The 23,258-nt window shown below is 37.6% G+C and overlaps 1 protein-coding gene across 1 annotated transcript in view; it reads left to right on the top strand.

Moving 5' to 3' along the window:
- DNER (delta/notch like EGF repeat containing) overlaps nt 1-23,258 on the top strand; it is a 371,868-nt gene that overhangs the window by 136,708 nt on the left and 211,902 nt on the right. The window contains exons 3-4 of the mRNA XM_056807062.1: nt 3,368-3,462; nt 6,992-7,158. Of these exons, the coding sequence (XP_056663040.1) occupies nt 3,368-3,462; nt 6,992-7,158 (262 nt within the window). The remainder of the gene's footprint in view (nt 1-3,367; nt 3,463-6,991; nt 7,159-23,258) is intronic.

The raw sequence follows: 23,258 nt of genomic DNA on the forward strand, positions 1-23,258 counted from the left end.
CCTTCCTTCCTTCCTTCCTTCCTTCCTTCCTTCCTTCCTTCCTTCCTTCCTTCCTTCCTTCCTTCCTTCCTTCCTTCCTTCCTTCCTTCCTTCCTTCCTTCCTTCCTTCCTTCCTTCCTTCCTTCCTTCCTTCCTTCCTTCCTTCCTTCCTTCCTTCCTTCCTTCCTCCTTTCTCTCTTCTTTCCTTTCATCTCGATCTGTAATTTCAGCCATTTCCCAGTGTCATTCTCCACAGATGCAGATCAGTAACTTGTTTATAATTTATAGTCTTACAGAGTATCCTGGGGGCATGAGAAGGTTGAGAGACTTGCTCAGGATCCCCCAGCTAATGTGTCAGAGACAGAACTTGAACTTAGATCCCCCTGACTCCAAGGTCATATCTCTACATTTAGTATGACACATTACCTCTCTTATCATGTGTATTATCCAAGCCAACAATTTTGTAAGCAGAAAAAGGTAATGCAAAGGAAAAAAGGACCCAGGGACTATATAATTTTGCTAGAATGACTTACATATTAGACACTATTATTAAAAAGAACCATTTTCCATCTCTCAAGGGGAGAAAATCCATTTGTATTTTGGGCTAAACGGTAGTTTTAGAGGATCACGGTTGACTTCACAAATTTCTATTTGTTATTTTGGTAATAGTAACTACTATTTGTTGATATCCTTGGCTATGAGTTAAGCTCTGCCTTCCCAATGGCAAAAGAGTTATTAATAGAGCCTCAGATCTCAGCAAAATAACTGATTATTCAATAGCTTCTTTAACTTAGTTGTGTAATAGATATAGGAATTGGAGAAGAAATGCTGTCTACCATTATGTAAGCATTTTTTTTTCAACTGAATTGAAAGGATAAAGGTTTTCATCATATATTTTATTTATAGTGTTGAAGCCATCACGAGTATGTATTGTTAAAAATTTTGATATTTCAGTGAGAGGAGTCATAGATCTTTATTATGTCTGAGAAATGTACCTGACAATTTCCCCACTGGGTTTTTTTTTTGGAGGGTTCCATTTTATCACAAAAGTGATAATGCAATCTTTCTTCTGTTGCCTTTTTCTAGGCAGATATAAGGCATATAAAATACAGGTGTTAATCAGTTGACTCATTTTTTTCCAAATTGGTTATGAAGGCTACAGCCACCCTGAGCTCCAGTGCTTGTTTCTCCACCCTGCCCTTAAATATCATGAATTTAGGCTCTTTTCACTTAAGAAAAAAACCTGTTCCCAAGTTATGTTAGGCTACCTTGAATACATGCCAGATGCCATTCTCAGTTTATTGGGAAGCCTCTTTGAAAGTAAATCTACTATCTCTTGGCCCTTTAAGTCTGTGAATAGGTTGACAAGAAATTCAACTCTTTTTGTAGTGAAGGTAAAAATGGATTTGTCCCACCTTTGTATCCTATTGATATTTCTTAGTCAAGGGATTAGACATAAGGTAAAAGAATCAGTGAGTACATAAAAATATATTTGGACTTAATTTTAAATCTTTAAAACATGAGGATATTTTGGACCACATATACCTAATTTGGCTGATTGACCCTGGTCAAAATGGAGGCTGTCCTCCAGGGGAGATTGAAATCCCTGTATGGTGATAATATTCAGAGAATACTAAAGGGATTGTCTCATTAATAAGACTTGTAGTCTTTGGGATCAGATGTCAAGTATCAATGACTCCCATTCTGTAAGAAGATATTAATTGAAGAAGGGAGAGTGCTTTCAATAATTACCTTTTCCCCTTTCATGTGTGACGTAAGTGGGTGATAAGTTGGGAGTGGAGATACATTATGAGGATGCAAAAAATTCATCTGAGGTAATCCAGTGGTCATGACTGTGATATGACAATGAAATGCTTCCTTTTGAAGGAATGATTTTTCATTCTGAGATAATGTTCTGTTTGTTTTTCTCTTTTTCTCAGTCATTTCAGGTGTGTCCAACTCTTTATGACTCTTTTTAGGGTTTTCTTGGCAAAGATCCTGGAGGAATTTGCCATTTTCTCTTCTAGCTCATTTTACAGATGAGGAAACTGAGGCAAAGAAGGTTAAATGGTTAATCCAGGGTCACCCAGCTAGGATGATGAATCTTCTTGACTTTAGGTAGCACACTCTACCCATTATGCCATCTAACCACCCTCCACCCTTTTTTTTTGTGAGAGAGGGCATTTCCCTTTACCAAGAACAGATACTGATGATTTTCTTCTAGGAAATCTATCATTAGAAGATAAAACAAAAAGGAAAACAAAACATTTACAACTATATCTACATATACATGTACTGTTACAATTAGATTTTTAGGATTTTAGGGAAGAAACACAGAGGGAATACATATAAATATTTTGATTTTATTTTAACAGAGAGGGGAAAGGGAGAAAGACGGGAAAAGGAGATCAGTCTGCTTAACCCTTAGTTTAACCCCTATATAATAAGCCCATCTTCCTACTAGGATTTTATAATCCTAAAGGCCAGTCCAACATAAACTTGGAGATCTCACATATATAGAGTCCTTAACAGATAGATGCTGGTATCCAGATGAAGGAACTCAGAGGTTCAGAGAATGGCTGAAGTCTTCCTCAATCTTCCCTTTAGTCCATGTAAGAGTATTGGGGAAAACTCCTGCTCACTCTTGCTTGAAGGTCTGCTTGTCCAAGGTCCAATGGAGTCCACAAGAGAGATAAGATCTGCCACCGTCAGGTTTCCCTGTCAGCTCAAACTCCAGTTGGGGCAAACTCACTAACAGTTGGAATCTTCCCCTGACAGCTCTGAAGATTCTCTGTCTTGAAGACCCGCCAATCATGCATTGCAACCCTTCTGCTATAGTACACATATACATACACATATATACATACACACAACAAAACTGACACTAGACAGCCCTGGTGCCTACACACGTGTATATGACTGAAATAGAGAACTTTCAGAGATACAGCTCTTTGCCTTTCTTTCCTCCTTTTAAAAAAAATCAGTTGTGAGTTCTTGGTAGACTTTCTTCATCATAATTAGGAAACATTTTTCTCTTAATTAGCATGACACACTTTAAAGACTAAGCTCAACCTTTAAGTGCTTAACCCCATCCCAAAAGTGCTCAAGAAGGATTTGTTGGATGAATGAAAAATTGAACAATAAAAAGATCAGAATCTTCATTGCCTCCTTCATACTCGATCTATTCTATTACCTGGATTCATCAAAAACCCATTAGGGAATCTCTGGGTATTAGAAGGATTGATGGTTTCTTAGTTCTTAAGGGTTTATTCTTTCTCCCCTAAGCAAGAATGGAGAGGATGCTATTGGTAGTATTTCCTTCTGATAAGATTTATTTTCCTTATCGACTTATCGAGAATGACAAATAACCAGCCATTATTGCTTTCAGATAATCCCGGATATTGCCTGTGGGAATGCCAGTTCCAATAACTCTTCCGGAGGCCGGCTGGTATCCTTTGAAGTGCCACAAAACACTTCAGTAAAGTAAGGATATGGTTTTGTTGCTTGTCTGAGATGATTGACTTTGCAATGATGGGTCTCAGAGAAAAGCTGAGGTTGCCAAATTTTGAGATTGGGTCATTATATTTTCTGGGCAGTTTCTGAAATTTTCAATAAAAAAGGACCCAAAGAATTTTTAAGAGTGTATGGTAGGATTTTAGGTTAGTTTATGAGAGACCACTAAATAACATTTAATGGGACAAACTCTAAATGCTCTACCCAGGATGTAGCTACCCATGGAAGCAATTTAGTACTGAAAGACCTCCACAATTTCATGTGTAGGCACAACCTATGTCATCCAGGGAGCAGAGGAAAAAGTTTCATAGAAATGATGTAATTGCTGGTCTATACCTGTGAAATTGTTTGGCCACTTCGTGGTAAGGCTAAGAAAGCAGAAAACAGTAGTCCAGATCCAGAGGCAGGCATGAGAACTTCCCCAGTCATATTTGCCTTAAGATGTGGAGCCTTTAACAATTTTTGAGCTATTTAATATTCATGAAATATCCAAATTGAAAATTGAAACTGACTCAAAATTGATGAATAGAAATATCTAGGAAACCCCTATTTTCAAAGAGGGCACTACCACCCTTAATCACTCAAGTGTTAACATTGGAGTTACCCTCCAGCCTTCTCTCTCCCTCATCCTTCACATTTATTGTTGCTGTTTGTTAATAAAATGGTGCTTGAACTGAGTCTGGAAGTAACAGATTTTATGGGGCGGAGGTGAGAAAGGAGCATATCTAGGCATGGGATAGCCAATGCAAAGGCAAAAGATGGGAGATGGACTTTCAGACAGAACAGAAAACACTCATTATTGTGCAGAAATGTTGGAGAAAATGGAAAGATGGTCTGATAAAAATTGGGCTTAGAACATCTTACAGCATATGCCACAGGATGCCATTACCCGAATACAAAAGGTCATGCCATTAAAAAAATATGAGCAAACAAGCGGATCAATTACCTTTCACAACTGAGGGCAAGAACAGGTAGAGAAGCATTCTCGAAAGATAGCAATTTTGGTTATGTGAAATTGAAATGCTTTTATCCAGCAAAAACCTCAAATGTAAGAACGAAAGAAGCTGTCATTTGGGAATCTGCTCTATGTGTCTTCACTCACATCTGCAGCCATCCGCTGTGCTCTCATAAGCTCTTCTCCAGACTATTGAGGTAGCCTGCTTCCAGTCTTTGCCATGTCTGTTCCGCCTGCCATATTGCAGCAGACCCCAGAAGAGTTAGAGCAGTGGTTCTCCACCTTTCTAATGCTGTGACCCCGCAATACAGTTCCTCATGGTGCAGTGACCCCAAACCAAAAAATTATTTTGGTGGCTACTTCAAAACTGTAATTCTGCTACAGTTATGATTCGGAATGTAAATACCTGATATGCATTATGTATTCTCATTGCTACAAATTGAGAGGTTGAGAACCGCTGAGTTAGAGGCTTTGTCAGGGTCATACACCTAATAAATTCCAAAGATCCATAGGTTTGAGTGCTACTCCAAGGCAGAATTCCCTGGCTCTATACTGCCAGAATTTTTATAACTTTGGTGGCTAGATTGCTTTGACTACACTACTGGAAATGTTCCCTTTTGAAGCCCTTTGTGAACAAAGTTGTAACTTCTTGATTCTAAAGAGAATTGTTGCAAATTCTTCTTACCCTATCCATTTTTAAAGAACCCTCACCTTCTGACATACAATTGATACTAAATATTAGTTCCAAGGCAGAAGAACAGTAAAGGCTATGCAAATGGGGTTAAGTGATTTTCCAGCTAGGAAATGTCTGAAGCTAGATTTGAATCCTGGTCCTTCCAACTCCAGACTTAACTCTTTGTCTATTGAATCATCTAGCTGCCCCTCATCCTATCCATTTTACATATTATGGCACTTGGATACCTTTCATGCCCCAAGTAAGGGGTCTTCAATTTTTTTTTTTTGGCAATGAATACTTTTTCATTTTTTAAAAACTTTTACCTTCTGTCTTGGAGTCAATACTGTGTATTGGCTCCAAGGCAGAAGAGGGTTAAGGGCTAGGCAATGGAGGTCAAGTGATTTGCTCAGGGTCACACAGCTAGGAAGTGCCTGAGGCCAGATCTGAACCTAGGACTTCCGGTCTCTACACCTGGCTTTCTATCCACTGAGCTACCCAGCTGCACCCTACTTTTTCATTTTTGAAAAGCCCTGTGATTCCTGTGGGGTGGGGAATAGATGCTGGGGATCCTGCCAAAGGAAGCCCAGAAATGGAGCTGGAGAAAGAACTCTGATTGATTGTATTGCTTCCCTGACTGGAATCCAAGCTGACTGAGCATATGTGGCAGCAGCCATTGGCTAGGAAATCTGTTGCTAGAGAATGCCTGACTTACTGGTTTGAAACTTCTATGAAAAAAGTTTTCTCCCTAAAAATATATCTTAAAGCCTTTTCTTCTTCTGGCCTCCATGAGATAGGGAGTGAATAGGTACTCTTATTTGAATAACATTACCTGCCCTGTTCTTTTTGAATAGCCCGTAGTCTTCTGTTCTAATTGGCCTAGTTCTTTTTAGTTTTTTTTCCCCTAAAAAAATGCTTTTCTAGTCTGACTCTTCATATATTTTTATTGTTCTTCTATGAACCAACATGAAATTTTGGAGACCCTCTTAAATGATAGTAGTTTGAGCTGAACACTGTGCATATCTGACCAGGGCTTTGTTGTAATGCAGGTATTATTTCAAGGGTCTTATGTATTCTATTATTTAAAAACAGTCACCCTTCACTTAATGTTGTATAACTTTTGTATCATACATTTACTTTAAATAACTGTGATAGAGTGAAGAGTCCTCTGACTGCAGGCCCGTCACATTACCTCTGTGTGTCATACATAGTTCTTTGTGAAATACAGAGACCATGAACTGCGTGCTCCACTTTATTTAGTAGTATTTTTAAACTCAAATGTGATCAGTTCTAGAAAGTGCTTTGCAAACCCAAGAGGGGAATGTAAATGATAGCTAGTGTGACTATTTAAATTCTGGTCATTCTTTAAGTGGTGAATAATTATGGGAGAAACCTTTCTATGAAAGAACACTAGTTTATATTTCTTATTAAAATGGTTATCCAAAATTTTCAAAAACTAAGATGGTTAAGGCTGGGATCTCCTATTATGTATATAAGCAATCACTTTCTCCATTTTGAATCAGAATAGGTGATAGAATCTCAGTTTTTATATGTAGAAAGCCATGTTAAAATTAGTAAAATAGGTAACTGGATGGCTACCTATTTAAAATAATAGCTAGTATTTATACAACCCTTTAAAGGTTTCAAAGAGCTTTACAGATAGCATTTCATTTTATTCTGGCAACAACCCTGAGATATAGATACAATTATTATCCCTATTATTATAAATGAGGAAACTAAGGCAAACCACTGGGTCTCTCCTCATCATCTTTTTCTTCTTCTTTGGTAGTTTGATTGCCTGATGAGATGAGTTTTTTTTTTCCCCCAGAAGGTGTTTTGTGACTCACCTTTTCTTTTGCTTCCATTTTCAGGATTTGGAAGGATGCCACAGCATCCCTGATTTTGCTCTGGAAGGTCACTGCAACTGGGTTTAAGCAATGCTCCCTTATAGATGGCAGAAGTGTTACTCTCCTGCAAGCATTGGGTGGCCTCGTGCTCTCTGAGGAAATGCTTGTCTTGGGAAACAATTACTTTATCGGTGAGTTTATGTAAAGATGTTTCCCCCCAATACTAAGGGGCTCCTCTTTATAATTTTTCAGTGTTGATTTGGTTATTAGAGATCCTGGACATGAAGAACACCCATAATTGTTACTATTTCTCATATTTTAAGATAGAGATCATTAGAATAACATGCATTCCTAAGGTAACATTGCCAATGTATTTTGTGATGTTTATTTGAGAGATACTAAGGTGTGTGTGTGTGTGTGTGTGAGAGAGAGAGAGAGAGCGAGAGAGAGAGAGACAGACAGACAGACAGAGAAAGAGAGAGAGAGGAGAGAGATGGAGAGAGAGGAATGTTGATAAATATCAAGCAAACATAAATACAAATTTATTTTTCTATTAGGATTCTGACTGCTTAGCCATTCTTAGTGATATGTTATCATAAATGATACTAAATTACCTTCTAGCTGTTTGTAATAGGGCAAGGAGAAAGAATAACTCATCCCTTTCTCACTTTCCTCTAGCTAGAGTTCCATTAAGCCAGATTGACTGAATTGAGGGTGTTTCATGTTTATTAATAAGGACCTCCTTGATTCTAATTTGACTTATTTGAAAAAGATTGTGTGGATACCTCTATTGACTTTCATTCCAAACTCTGCAGAAAGTAGGATAATCTCCAAATCTTAAGAGAACAGAGCTGAGCTGCCAAAATCCTGGCATGTGACCCAATATGACCATGAATAGTAGATGGAGTTGAGAGACACGTTTCTGGGATCAGGACCTGGATTCAAATCTCACCTCCAGTACTTGTTACTTGCATGACTTTATGGGCTAGTCATCTCATTTCACCTAGCTTCAGTTTCCTTCCCTGTAAATGAAGAAGTTGGAATAGATGACCTCTCTTTCAGCTCTAGTTCTATGGACCTATGATCTGTTCCCTCTCACTTTCTTTCTCATAGTCAGCATATTAGAAGGCTCTTTCCTTTCTCCTTGGGGTGGGCAGGAGAACAGAGGTTTTTGCTTCTTCATCTTCCTGTCTTTTGAACTCTGGAGCCCCAACCAGTTCTCTTTCTCTTAGAAGGTGAGTGGATAAAATTAAGAAGGAATAAAAGGATTGCCTTGCCCTGGTGAGGGACCACTTATTATTTTGTAACCTAACAATTACATACTCCTTGTATCTATTCTCAGAGTAGGCAAATTCTTATCCCCTTGGGAGAGCAATTAGGGAGTGATAATCTTGATTTCAGCAAGGAAGTAAGTGGAGTCAGGAAGGGATCTCAGCAAGATGATCCAGGGGAAAGAGCAATAGAGAAAAAGAGGAAGTCCATACGAAGGTGAGATAGGTAGACATAGATAACTGCTGGATTGCAGCCCTTTTTGTGACAAGCTAACCAGCCTACATGGGGATGGGGGTGGAGTTCAGCAGACATGCAAGGAAAACTATTTTGAGTTTCCTTAGTGCTATCTTAGTCTAGTTTCACTAAAAATAAACAAAAAGGCACCCCCATATTTCTCCTCTCTTCCACTGTAAGTCAGAATATAGTTGTTTTCACCTTGTGTTTGAAGTAAATATTTCACCAAATAGATATAATTTGGTTATGAAGTCACATGTGAGACCCCTTGGAGTTCTTTGTTATAGAGAAGCAGAAGAGACATATTTGTTCAGAAGCCTCACTATTCAACTGCTAAGGAAACTAGAAATCAAGTTGTAAAAACAATTTCCTTTTATTGAAGAAAATTATAGTTGTAGATATTTGGAGGAAGAATTTGACTTTTTTTTTGAGATTGTAGAGTATAGCAATGCATTCTTTTCAGATAATAATAAAACACAATAATCACTATTGACATTTCTATAGTGATTTAAAATTTGCAAAGTTTTTTATGTTCATTATTTTATTTGAGCTCTAGAACAATACTATAAGATAGGCACTACAGGTGTCCTCATTTTACAGATGAGGAAACTGAAGTATATGGTTATATACTTAGTATCAGATTTCGAATCTGTCTCCCAAAATAATAATGTTGATGTCATATTCTTGTGCAAAGTTTAAAGCACACTTCCCTCACAACAACCCTATGAAATATTTTAGCCCTATTTAAAAAAGTATTCTTATTGTCATGTAAAACACACTTCCATATTAGCACTATTGTAAGAGCACACTCATACATAATCAAACTCCAAAACTCCAAAATAAGATCATAAATACACCGATGTGAAAGATGACTCCAACAACTTTCTCTGGACATGGATAGCATTCCCTGTCACAAGTCATTCAGGATTGTCCAGATCATTGCGTTGCTTAGAGTAGCCAAGTTCTCACAGATAATCATGATCCAGCATTGCTCTTATTGTGTACAATGTTCTCCTAGCTCTGCTTATTTCACTCAGCATCAGTTCCTGCAGATCTTTCCAGCTTTTTCTGAAATCATCTTGCTTATCATTTCTTATAGCACATTAGTATTCTATCACCAACACGTACCACATTTTGTTTAGCCATTCCGCAATTGATGGACATCCCCTCAATTTCCAGTTTTTTGCTACTATAAAAAGAGCAGCTAGGGGGCAGCTGGGTGGCTCAGTGGATTGAGAGCCAAGCCTAGGGATGGGAAGTCCTAGGTTCAAATCTGGCCTCAGACACTTCCCAGCTGTGTGACCCTGGGCAAGTCACTTGACCCCTATTGCCTAGCCCTTACCATTCTTCTGCCTTGGAGCCAATACGTAGTATTGATTCTAAGACGGAAGGTAAGGATTTAAAAAAAAAAAGGGCAGCTAGAAATATTTTTGTACAAGTGGATCCTTTCCCCTTTTTTATTATCTCTTTGGAATATAGACTTAGTAGTGGTATTACCAGATCAAAGGGGATGCCCAGTTTTATAACCCTTTGGGCATAGTTCCAAATTGCCCACCAGAATGGTTTGATCAATTCACAATTCCACCAGCAGTACTTTAGCGTCCAAATTTTGCCACATCCTCTTCAACATTTACCACTTTTATTTACTGCCATAATGGCCAATCTGACAGGTATGAGGTAGTACCTCAGTGTTGTTCTAATTTGCATTTCTCTAGTCAAGAGTGATTTAGAACTTTTTTTTCCATATGATTACTGATGACTTTGATTTCTTCATCTGAAAATTGCTTGTTTATGTCCTTTGACCATTTATCAATTGGGGAATGACTTATATTCTTATAAAATTTACTCAGTTCTCTATAAATTTGAAATACTAGTCCTTTATCAGAGAAATTTGTTATAAACATTTCTCCCAAGTTTATTGTTTCCATTCTAATCTTGGTTACATTAGTTTTGTTTGTATAAAAGTCTTTTAATTTAATACATTCAGAATTATTGATTTTATATCTTATAATACTCTCCATCTCTTGTTTGGTCATAAATTCTTCCCTTCTCGTGGGCAGCTGGGTAAGCTCAGTGGATTGAGAGCCAGGTCTAGAGATGGGAGGTCCTAGGTTCAAATCTGGTCTCAGACACTTCCAGGTGTGTGACCCTGGGCAAGTCACTTAACTCCTATTGCTTAGCCCATACCACTCTTCTGCCTTGGAACCAATGCATTGTATTGATTCCAAGATAGAAGGTAAGGGCTTAAAAAAATTCTTCCCTTCTCCAAAGATCTGTCAGGTAAATTTTCCTGTGTTCCCCTAATTTAGTTATGGTATCACTCTTTATACCTAAATCATATATCCATTTTGACCTAGGGTGCGAGATATATTGGTCTATCCCTAGCTTCTGCCATACTATTTTTCAGTTTTCTCAGCTAGCCCTATTTTAAGAATGAGAAAACTAAGGTCTTTGATGTCTTAGTGATGTTTGTATTTGAGAGACAACAGAGATACTGCTTTTCATTTTTTCACTAATTGCACTGTGGTTGTGGTTATAGTCCAGGGGGTCATAGGGAATATGAAAGGTAAAGAAGTCCCTATATTGGTCTGCTTCTACTCTTATTAAATTAAAAGTAGGTAGCAGTCTTCAGGGAAATGCTATCTGATGAAGTTCAAGTTTCATGAAGATTTTTTGTAGCAAAAATCATTCCCACAAAAGCTTATCTTTAATTGAAGTTTGTTTATATATATGATGTTTTGGGAAAAACGTCCATTTCCCCACTTCATTTACTAATACCTAAAATATGGAGGAAAAAATCTCTAAAATCACCCTCTAGTCTGTGGCGTACTGAAAATCATTTGTTGTGAAACCCTTTATTTCTTAACGGCTGTTCTTTGAAAGCTTGTGATTCCAATTCCTCTTTAATTTCCGGTGCAGAAACTTCCAGGTGTTTCAATGTAGTTTTATCATTGCGATCACAATTCTCTTTTTTTAAATTAAATGGAGGCAGAAGGCAGTGTTGTTACAAGTTACCTCCTGTGAAGGCATGGCCAACTTCCCAACAGTGACAAATTGGCTACACCCACACACTGGGAGCTAATCCACAGTTTCTAAAATCATCTTTCTTATTTTAAAAGAAACAAAATTAATTCTTTGTTATCAACATGGGCTCCTTGAACTCTATATAGTAATATGTATTTAAGATGCTTTATTACACTAAAAATCCTCCCCCCCACTTCCTTTGGACTCCATTTTACATTTCTGGAATTTCAAAACTGCACCAATTTAATTGTGTCCCAGAACACTGGAAATAGTTACTACAAAAGGACTCGACTCAGTGAAGTGGAGACTGAGGTGGTGATGACTTGAGTGCAAAAGAGAATAAAAGTCTAGACTCCTGTGTCTATCCTTTACTACTATGTAGTGCCCTTTGTTGGGAATCAATTTGGCTTTTTCATATGGTCATGAAAATGTCTTTATTAAATGTTTAGTTGTGAGGAAGGCTGCCTCTGATTGTAAATGGGGAAGAGAAAGAAAAGGAAAAGAGACAAGCATTTATATAGTATCTACTATGTGCCAGGCACTATACTAAGTTCTTTATGAATATTATCTCATTTGATCCTCAGAGTCACCCTGGTGGATTGTAACCATTTTACAGATGAGTAAAGCTGAAATAGGCAGAGGTTAAGTGACTTGCCCAGGGTGACACAGCTAAGGAGTATCTCAGGCAGGATTTGAGCGGAGATTGTCCTAACTCCAGACTAACTCCTAGCTCTATCCACAGGTTACCAGCTGCCTCTCAATGAATTGTGTAGGGTATAAGTATATATACACAGGGAAGGATATACACTGGTAATAATAATACTAACCCAAATTCCTGTACCTCTTTGAGTTGCTAATATTTTACAAATATCTGCCCATTTGAGTCTCATAGATCTGTATAATAGTTCCTGTTATTAACCCCTTTTTATAGCTCAAGAAACTGAGGCTTGAGGAGATTGTGACAAACTTTCCTTAAGGTCACGCCTTTAGTAACTATCTGAAGCAAAATTTGTGATTCCAATTACATATCTTCTTGACCCAAGTTATTCACACTCTACAGGGTGTCCTCAAAAGTCTTAGTGCAATACGTGAACCCTGTATACTTCACAGTCCTAAGACACATTGGCTCCATCATCCCTATTGTCAGGGCTTCCCTTGGATGCAGAGTAATTTGGATTCTCTGTTACATAAATATTTAGTACAGTTTTAGCCACTACTTGGGGTTCAGATTACCAAGAAAGATCATCAATGAATACCCCAAACTCATCTAAAGTTCAAATTTATTCAGCTTTTCAGAGATTTACACAATGCTGAACACCTCCTCCAAGCAGACACTCCAACCTCCTCCTTCTTTATTTCACTTAGCCTGAGCAGAGGGCACACACTCTCTCTGGGGCTCTCTGTCTCTCTCTGTGTCCCTCTCTTTCTCTTGGTATTTCTCTCTGTGGCTCTGTGACTGTTTATTTTTGTCTCTGTCTGTCTCTGTCTCTCTCTGGGGCTCTCTGTCTCCCTCTCTCTGTCTCTTGGTATCTCTGTGTCTCTATGACTCTCTGTTTATCTCTGTCTCTGTCTCTCTCTCTGGGGCTCTCTGTCTCTCTGTCTCCCTCTCTCTGTCTCTTGGTATCTTTGTGTCTCTATGACTCTCTGTTTATCTCTGTCTCTGTCTCTCTCTCTGGGGCTCTCTGTCTCTTTCTGTCTCCCTCTCTGTATCTCTCTGTGTTTCTCTCTCTGTTTCTCTCTGTCTCTGTCTGTCTCTGTCTCTCTGACTCTCTGTATCTCTCTGTCTCTGTCTGTCTCTCATAACTTTTAAAAATAAAAGTGTAGTTGGTAGTGAACCAGTGAACACCCCTCTTTCATAGGAACCTTAATATTAAGCTTTCTTGGAATAGGTGAAGACAAACAGTGCACACTGCTGACTTATCCCTTGTCTTTCTGACCTGGTTCAAATTAAGGAACCCTGGGTAGGGGGTCTCCCTATCCCTAAAAGGTGTGACAAGGAAATCTGAACCTTAATCTCATTTGAATAGTCAAAATCCTCTGTTTACCTAAGAGAGCCTTCTCTTTTCCCAATAGTGATGAGGGAAAACCATTGGGAGTTGGACATTTAGCTTTTAGAATAAAGAAGAGAATCTTGTCTCCTTGTAGGGAGAACTCGACCTGCATAGCTCCAGATCCTAAGGAGTCAGAGAATTAGAGCTAGAGAGTTATTGATTAGGGACCTTAGAAGTCATCTCAATCAATCTTCCCTTTTTTATAGATGTGGAAATGGATGCTCAGATAGGATTTGGCCAACATCACATAACTTAGCAAGAAATTGAGCTGAGATTAGAATCTGGCTCTTCTGACTGAATTCAGGACAATGATATAATGATATAACCTCTTTTCTCCTAATCTCTCTCCCTCCTGTTTTCTCTCTCTGTCTCTTTCTCTCTATTACTCTGTCTTTCCAGTATATGAATATATATGAAATTTGAATATTTTTCCATGGTTCCATCATTCATGTTCTTTCCCTCCCTTTTTTCCTACCCCCCCCAAAGCCAACAAGCAATTCCACTGGGTTATACATGTATTGTCACTCAACAGTATATGTATTTTTACCTAGTCGTATCAAACTCAGATAGGAATGGGGGCCACTAAATTGTACATGAGTTTTCTATGGACTTAGAAAACCACATATTAACATTATCTGTGTCTCATTATATTTTCATTCATTTGGATAATTTATTTTAATAAAATAATATTAAATATTGTTTATATTAATAAAATAATTTGTATTATTTATATTATTAATAATAATATAATAAAATTTTAAAATAAAAATTGTTATATTTTAATTTGATTCAGGCCCCCCTGGGGAGTGTTGCAGGCAGAGCAAGGCCAGAGGGCCAAGTTTCCAGAACTCTGCTCTTATTATTTTCTCAAAGTTTCTATTGTTCTCCATAGTTCTTTAATTATCTTTCAAGTCTTCCTGAAGATATCTGTTGTACTGTGAGACAAAACATTCAGAGCAATATGTTATTTGCTTTACATGATGGTTTTCAGTGATTCATTAAGTAAATTAACATTCATTTACAATGTGTTTACACATTGCTAAAAGCTTTCAGATAGGAGGCAGTCAGAGGAGCTGATTAACCACTGAGTGATTCATTGCCTTGGAGTATCTGCTTAGTAGCAATACTGTATGGCTGTGATGGAGGATAATATCAGATTTCTGCAAAAGCACAGTAACAAGACAGCTTTCCTAATCACCAACTGGCTCCTGGTGGCCTGCTGGGAAAGACTAATTGTGACAGATTAATTCAATACTCAAAAGTTGAACCAACTGTACTGAATATGCCTATGTCAAAACTCTTTGCTTGCTAATAGTGTACAGAATCAGTCCCCTGTGTCCTTATTCAAAACTGTCAATGTGGGGCAGCCAGGTCGCTCAATGGATAGAGCACCAGACCTAGAGTCACTATGAAGCTAGGTTCAAATATGGCCTCAGATACTTCCTAGCTGTATGACCCTGGGCAAGTCACTTAACCTCATTTTCCTAGCCTTTGCCCTTCTCTCTTAAAGTTCTTACAATGTCAGAAAGTACGAATTAAGAAAAACAAACCTTCAATGACTGCCCCTCTTCTAGAGGATATAGTCCAGACTCCTTTGTTTGAAATTCAAGGTTCACCATCTGCCCCAGTCCAAGAAAGCTCATGGGTGGGATTGGAGTGAAACCCACTGTGTTCTAATCTCTGCTACTGATTATATGTGACCTCGAGCAAATCATTTGCCCTTCTTGGCTTTAGTTTCTTTATCAGAAAAATCAGGGAGCTGGGCTAGATAATCTCTAAGGGCACCTTTAGTTCTGAGATTCTGTATTGTTAACTCCTCCTGGTTAAATTCTCCTCCTTGGCTTCCATGACACTATTCTCTCTTGGCCTTTATTGGAATGATCCTTATCACCCTCTTCTTGTTGAATAATCTATCTCATGTCCCTTAAGCAGGGAGGGGACTGTTACCCAAGGTTCTGTTCTGGACCCTCTTCTCTTCTTTATCATGCCATCTCGCTTGGTGAGATCTGCTGCTACCATTGGTTCAGTTTACAATTCGTATGTACAGGATGGCCATGTTCTCCCTATAAGAAGTCGCTGCCTCTTGAGCTTCAGTCTGAAATCACCAACTACTTGTTGGACATTTTGAACTGGAATGAGGTCATGAGAGCCTGAAATGGGACAGTGGTTAAATAAGTGGAGAAAAGGGAGACAAATATGAGAAGAGTTATAAGCTAGAATTGGGAAGACTTGCATTGAATGAGTGGAGTGAGTGGAAGGAAAAGTCTAGGATGTTGGAGAAGTTCAAAACCTGGTGATTGAAGGAATAAGAAACGAGGAATATGAGGAAAACCAGGGAACAACTTGTCTGAACTAATATGTAGTAAAGTAAATTGAACTTGAACATCACTATATGGAATGGTTAAAACAAAATGAATAGAATGAATAAGAAAAGAAAACAAATAAAAGGAATCTCTTGAGGGTAAAGAGGTTTTCTCCCCTCACATTTCTTAGTAATAATATCTATTAACATTTGTATAGTAGCACTTACTATGAACCAGATACCATTCTAAGTGCTCTATAAATATTCTCTCATTTGATCCTTATAACATCCCTGCGAGGTAGACACTATTATTATCCTTGTTTTGCAGATAAGGAAACTGAGGCAAACAGAGGTTAAGTGACTTGCCCAGAGGAGTACAACTAGTAAGTGTCAGAAGTTTGATTTGAACTCATATTTTCCTGACTCCGGAACTGGAGCCACCTTTGCAATTCTAGCACCTAACTGGTGCCTTGAACATGGTAGATGGTTAATGAGTTCTTACTGGAGGGCTGAATAACATGATCCACTTTGATAAACTTTCTAAGATGGATCTTTAGTTCCTGCTTTCTAACAGCCCCTACTCTTAATATATAGATATTCTAAGGTTTTTCCTGTTCTTAAAAATTTTTCCTGTGGTTCCCTGTAAGCCAACTTTCCATCTCTCCTCTCTTTTTTGGCCAACAAACTTGTAGAAAATACTATTTACATTTCCTATGTACTTCCTTAGTATCCAATTACTTCTCAACTCCTTATAATATGGCTTCCCCTTTTTCTCTTTTCTCCTAAGGTTTTCATAATGTTTTGCTTGGTTTGCCCTATGCTCAATGCCCTCTTGTAATACATCTGTTTGTGAACTTAGCTCTATCTTTCTCCCCTGCCAACCCATCTATGTTAGACCATAAGCTCTTTGAGTTCAGGGACCGCATTGTACCTATTTTGTGTATATTGTCAGATTCTATACCCTGTAGGTGTTTAATAATGAACAAAATCTTCATTATCCTTATGATGGCTCTATTAATTTCAGATCTTCTTTAATTTCCTCTGAAGATTAAGGTAGGAGCAATCGTTAGGAGGCAGATTTCAGATCATTATAAGGGAGAATGTTCTTATAATTAGAAGTGTCCAAGAATGAAATGAAGCTTCCATGAAGTTCACTGGTAGCATTTGAATAGATGCTCAGTGATCATCTGTTAGGTGAAATTGTAGAGAAAATCTGTGCCTTGGGTAGGAGGATGACTTTTAGGGCCCTTCCTACTATGATTCTAATGAAGTAGTGGTAAGAGAACTGAATTTGAAGTGAACAAAGTTAGGTTTGCATCCAAATTCTTTCTTTACACTTTGGTGTGGGTCACTTCTTTAGAGCTCAGTTTTTCAACTGGAGAATGAATAAGTTGCATCAAATGATCTCTCTGGATCCTTCCAGCTCTAAATGACCAAATCCCATTTGTTATGATAAAAAAGATATTCTATCATAAAGTTATATATAGTATAATAAAATTTATTTATAATTTTTCCTTGGGAAATAAGATATATCCTGTCATTGATAGGTACCAAATATGTATCCAATTTTCTTTTTACTGAGATGAAAAATATTCCCTTGGTGAAATGTACCTTTATGTTTTAGGATTTTATTTCTGTGTTGACTATATGCCATATGAATAAACATGACAGAAAGGGAAGATGACAAGTACTACTAGAGAGGATGTTGAAAAATTGGGACACTGATGCACTGTTGGTAAGGTGGTGAACTAGTCCACCATATGGAAGAAGAATTTGGAACTATATCCAAAGGTATATGAATCTCTGCATACCTCTTGACTCAGCAATACCACTATTAGGTATATATCCCAAAGAGATCAAGGAAAAAGTTACATTTGTATGAAAATATTTATAGTAGCTCGTTTTGTGGTGGCAAAGAAATGGAAACTGAGGGTATGCCCATCAATTGGAGAATGGCTGAACTAGTTGTGGTACATGATTGTGATGGATTATTATAGGAAATGATGAGCAGGATGGTTTCAGAAAAACTGGGGAAGACTTATATGAACTGAGGCAAAGTGAAGTAAGAAGAATGAGGAAAATATTGTATGCAGTAATAACAATATTGTAAGATTGACCAACTCTGAAAGACTTAGCTACCACCAGCAAGGCAGTGATCTAAGACAATTGCAAGGGACCCATAATGAAAAATGCTGTCCATTTCCAGAGAAAGAACTGATGCAGATTGAAGCAAACTTTTTTTTTACATTATTTTTTTTTTTGCAACATGGCTAACATAGAAATATGTTTTGCTTGATTTCCCATGTATAATCAATATCAAATTGATGGAAGGGAGAAAAGAATTTGCAACTCAAAAAATAAAAAAAGAATGTTAAGTATTTTATATATAATTGGAAAGTACTTAACAAAATACAAAATATTTTTTAAAAAGCACATGGTCAAGCATAGATCTCTTGAGCAGACCTCTTTCCAAGATGACTTGGAACCATTAATGATTCCTTTTCAGCTGGTTATTTAACTTCCTCTGAATAGGCAAAATCCTATTATATAGCCCACATCCCTCCACCTTTGCCACAAAACATCATTCGCTACAGGGTTTTTGGCAATTTCTTTGCTAAAATCAAGATAAACTGTATCTTCAGCATTCCCCACTTTCTATCACATTTTCAACACCTCAACCATCTAACACAATTCCCTGCACTTAGTTTCCTAAGAGATCTTTATCTCCCAGGATAACCTATTCCACCTTTGGATAATTCTCATTTCTGGAAAGCTTATTTTTGTTTCCCACAATGTATATGCCTGCTAATATGCTGTGGGGTTGCACAATGTCAATCAATGTTCTCTTTCTGAATTTCAGTTTCTCACTCCAATGATATTTCAAAGTTTTTCTTGCACCGTAGTGCATTGAAAAGTATTTATTAAGGAATATGATGGTGATAGGAGGTGGGAATGGTGGAACTTTGAGAACACTTAATTTTATCTCTGGAGAAATGCTATTACTGAGAGATGGAAATTTGTAAGGGAACCCTTTGGCAGAATGTTTGACATTTTTCTTTGTTCAAAGTTTGAGCTTCAACAAAGGAAATGCTAATTTCTTACTCTTTATGGTCACTGTTCAAACCCCAGTTGAATGTGAATTTCCAACCATTGCTTCCCAGAGGGGAGCCCAACTGTATGTTGGAGGGCACTAGAGAAAAGTTACTTGCATTCATTCAAATAAAAGGCAAGAACCAGGAAAGAAACAGAGGAGAGAAAGGACTAAAAAGAGGGTGAGGTCCTCAGAGTTCATTTCAGACCCTCTTATCCTTCCTTTGTTTCCAGTATGTATAGGGCTGAGGTATATAATAGTAGCTCACATTTTGGGAGCCCTTTAAGCTTTCCAAAGCACTTTGCTCACAATCCTGTGGGGTAGACAGTGAAAGTTCTAGTTTAGTCAAGGAAGTTCAAGCTTAGAAAGTGAGATGCTATGCTAGTAAGTGTTAGCACCAGGATTAGAATTTAGGACGCCTGATTGTGAAGCTCATGTTCTTTCTCCTGTTTTATCCTTTCTTACCAAAGTACATAACTTGGTTGAATATCAGTTGAAACTATGCGTCCAATTCATCATCAAGACTAGATCCTGAATCACGTCTCAGCCGAGTTCAGATTGGTGACCTTGAACTTGTCTTTTCCTTCTGTCTTCCAAAATTACCATCAAATAGTCCTTAGACTATTTTATTAAGTCCATGTGCAGAAGGATCACATGCCATAGAATGTGAGAGCTGAAAGGGATTTTAGTGACTAATCCTTTTATTTGATAGATGAGGAACCAGACCCTTTCAAAGGCAGTGATTTCTCCAAAGTCATAAAAAAACTGGTTGGTTATAGAGCTTAGACACTGATGTCCAGTTGTTGTGATGCTGAAAAACGAACAGGTAAAGCAGTGATCAAATGTTTATTATGCACTAAGCAGTGGGAAAACAAAGAGGAAAAAGGACAGTTCCTGCCCTCAAGCATTCATTTTATTTTTTAGTGAGGAACACAACACATGTGAGGGCTCCAATGCATGAAATCCAGTAGACACCTGCGTCTCCCCTACTTCTTTGTCATAGTATGTTACATAGTGATAAAGCTGCCAACCGAGAAGGTAACTGATGCTGTATAGTTTCTATGTGCATATGTCAAAAGGAAACTCCTTAGAAATTGGAAGCACCGGATAAATGTTCTGTGGCAAAACAGGAGGAGCAGCAGCACAGCAAATTGTGCCTAAACAGTAAAGCATTCGTGTGGGGTTTCTAGTCACTTTCCAACTTTGTTTTGCCATTTTAACTTTAGAAGAAAAAGGTCTCGGGTAATTTTCTTACAATTATGGTATTCTATCACTAGGTGGCAATAGATACCCAAGTGTAGTGTACTCATTTGCCAAGGAGCATATGCTTTATGTGAATTTTAGAGGATAGTTAGGGATGTTCCCAATTACCAAGATCTCTTTCTTAAAATAACTAAATTTGGCAGAGCAAATTATTCTAAGAGAGCAATGTTTTCCCCCCAAAGAAGTAATTATCATTTGTCTTTATCAGTTTATGCCACCCCAACTTTTATGATCAGACTTGGACTTTCTTAAAAAAATTCTTTTTAATTAAAAATAAACCCTTGCCTTCTGCCTTAAAATTGATACTAATGATTGATTCGAAGACAGAAGATAAGTAAGGGGTAGGCAATTGGGGATAAGTGACTTGTCTAGGGTCACAGAGTTGGAAGTGTCTGAGGCTAGATTTGAACCCAGATCCTCCTGACCTTAGGCCTGGCGTACTATCACTGTGCTATCTTATTGAGCCAGATTAGAATTTCTTTATAATTTGCCCTGTTTCCTTTGGATATGTGCACAGGTATTGGCTTTAATTTATGCTGTTGCCCTTTGTAGCTTTCTATTCTGTTGAGTATGGTCATTATAATTTAAAAAATCAGAAGTTTGACAATATCCTACCTAAACCTGTTATAAACTAATTTTCAATGGATTTTGATATTCTCTATAAGTCCATGCCTCTCCTCTTTCCATAAATGTTGTGATGGAAGCCAAAAATCCTTTGTGATATTGCTCTCCAATTAGAAGGAGATGCTCTACTTTATCCTTAAACAATACGAACATCCTTTTTCCTTTAGTTTTCAACAGAGAATATACTACTGTGTGTAATTTAATATATGCATACATAAAATGATTTCTCTTAGTAACTCCTTAGTAATCTCTGTTTTCTATTAACTGCCTCAGCAAGAGAATTCTGTAGAACCTACCCTCCCAGAGTCACTATTCTTTAAAAAATAACATTACAAATTTCAAATGAGGCTTATTACTATCCTTATATCTCAAGAGTAAACTTTTATTTTGTATTTAACAAGCATTTTTTTCCATTCTCTTCCCAAACCCCAGTGAAGATCAAAAAACAAAAAATAAAACCCTTGTAACAAATGGGCATAGTCAAGCAAGACAAGTTTTAATATTAGCTCTATAAATAGCATATAATATTTGCATTTTGAATCCATCATCTCCCCATCAGAAGACTGAGAACAGGCTTCATCCTTGGTCCTCTGGTCATGATTGGTCTTTAAATCAATCAGAATTTTCAAACCCAAGTCTTTCAAAATTGTTTTCAGTGTTATTGTATAAATTGTTCCCCTGGTTCTGCTTATTTCACATTGCATTGTTTTAGGTGAACCTTCCCAGTTTTCTTTGAAATTTCCCATTTTTTCTTTTTTATGGCAAAAAAACCCTATTTCTTTACATTCAGATACCATTCTTTGTTTAGCTATTCCAAAAAAGATGGGTACCTTTCCAGTTCTTTGTCACTACAAACAGAGCCTTTTCTTTCTTTGATCTCTCTGGGTCCAGTGTCTAATAGTGGTAAAAACATATAGAGACTATTGGGGGCATTGCCTTTCAGAATGTTTGGACTATTTCACAATTCCACTGCCATTGCATTAATGAGCAATGTAAGACTCAAGATTGAAGCAAATAAAGTAGATGATGGTCTAGAATGGAGAGTAAGAAGGTGGAGAAATAATTGAGAGAGCTGACAATCAGGTTTCAAATCAATGATGACCTTTTCCCCAAGGTTATATGGAAAATGTTCACTTTCAAGAAGAATGACCATTCTTGCAATCAATTCACAAATTACTCTGTGGAATTCTTTCACCTCCTTACCAGAGAACTCCAAGGACATTTGTTTGACTCACTTGTCATGGAGTCACATACTCAGACATTCAATGAGTACAGAAACAGGGATGCAGAAAAAGTTAGATGTCTGAAAACTTCTCTAGTTTTTAAGAGCTTAAGACATTCACTTCCTATAACTTGACAAAATGAACACAGAAACTACAATGTGCCAGCAACAACCATTGTTTTTCTTTTTCTTTTCCTTTCAAGACCTTGGGGATAAAAAATGGAGGAGGAGGGAGGAGCAAAGGATGGGACAGAAATAGGGCATGTCACCTGGAGAAAATTGCTGAGTGTTTGATGAGGAAGATAAATAATTAGAACTGTATTTCAATAGGACTCTCTCCATTTCTCTCCACTAACTATCTGTCTGACATTTGGGTTCTGAATGCCATGATATTTTTAGTATTCACATGCATCCTTAACAAGCAATGTTCACTTGCCTGTCCTGATTCTTCACTATAATTGTGGGTCTGACCTACAAAAGACTGATGGCTTGGGAAGCGGTTGCCAAGTCTCCTTAAACCACTACTGGAGTAGGTACATCATTTTGATATAATCCCAAGTAACATATGAAACCCCAAGCACTCTTGTAGTTGAAGGAGCTCGGACTTTGGATTTAGAGGACCTGAGTTCTAATCCTGTTTGTGTTTCTCACTTTCTGTGTGATCTCAAATGAGTTGCTTTCATTTTCTTCCTCTTTTAAATTCAGGGGATTGGATTAGATGATTTCTAAGGTCTCAAATAATTCTAAATCCTAAAAAAATTTTTGGATACTCCTGCAATTCTATAAATGTTACAATAGGCACATGTAATCATGCTTCTTCTCCTGGCTCTCTTATCTTCTTCTTCTTCTTCTTCTTCTTCTTCTTCTTCTTCTTCTTCTTCTTCTTCTTCTTCTTCTTCTTCTTCTTCTTCTTCTTCTTCTTCTTCTTCTTCTTCTTCTTCTTCTTCTTCTTCTTCTTCTTCTTCTTTTTGCAAGCTCCTCCTTATCCTCTTGATCCTTATAAATGGATTTTCCCCAAGTTCCTTTTTTTGAGCCCTCTTTATTTCTCACTGCTCTCACTTTTTGGGATTTCATTCGTGTTCAGTAACCACCTTTATGCAGAGTATTTCTACATCTAAATCTTCAGTGCCAACTGGTCCTCCGAATTCCTGTCCCATATTTCCAGGTGTGTACTGGCTATTTCTCCTTAGATTCCATGCTAGAAACCC

The sequence above is a fragment of the Monodelphis domestica genome, chromosome 8 (genome assembly GCF_027887165.1).
Source record: "Monodelphis domestica isolate mMonDom1 chromosome 8, mMonDom1.pri, whole genome shotgun sequence".
Classification (NCBI taxonomy): Eukaryota; Metazoa; Chordata; class Mammalia; order Didelphimorphia; family Didelphidae; genus Monodelphis; species Monodelphis domestica.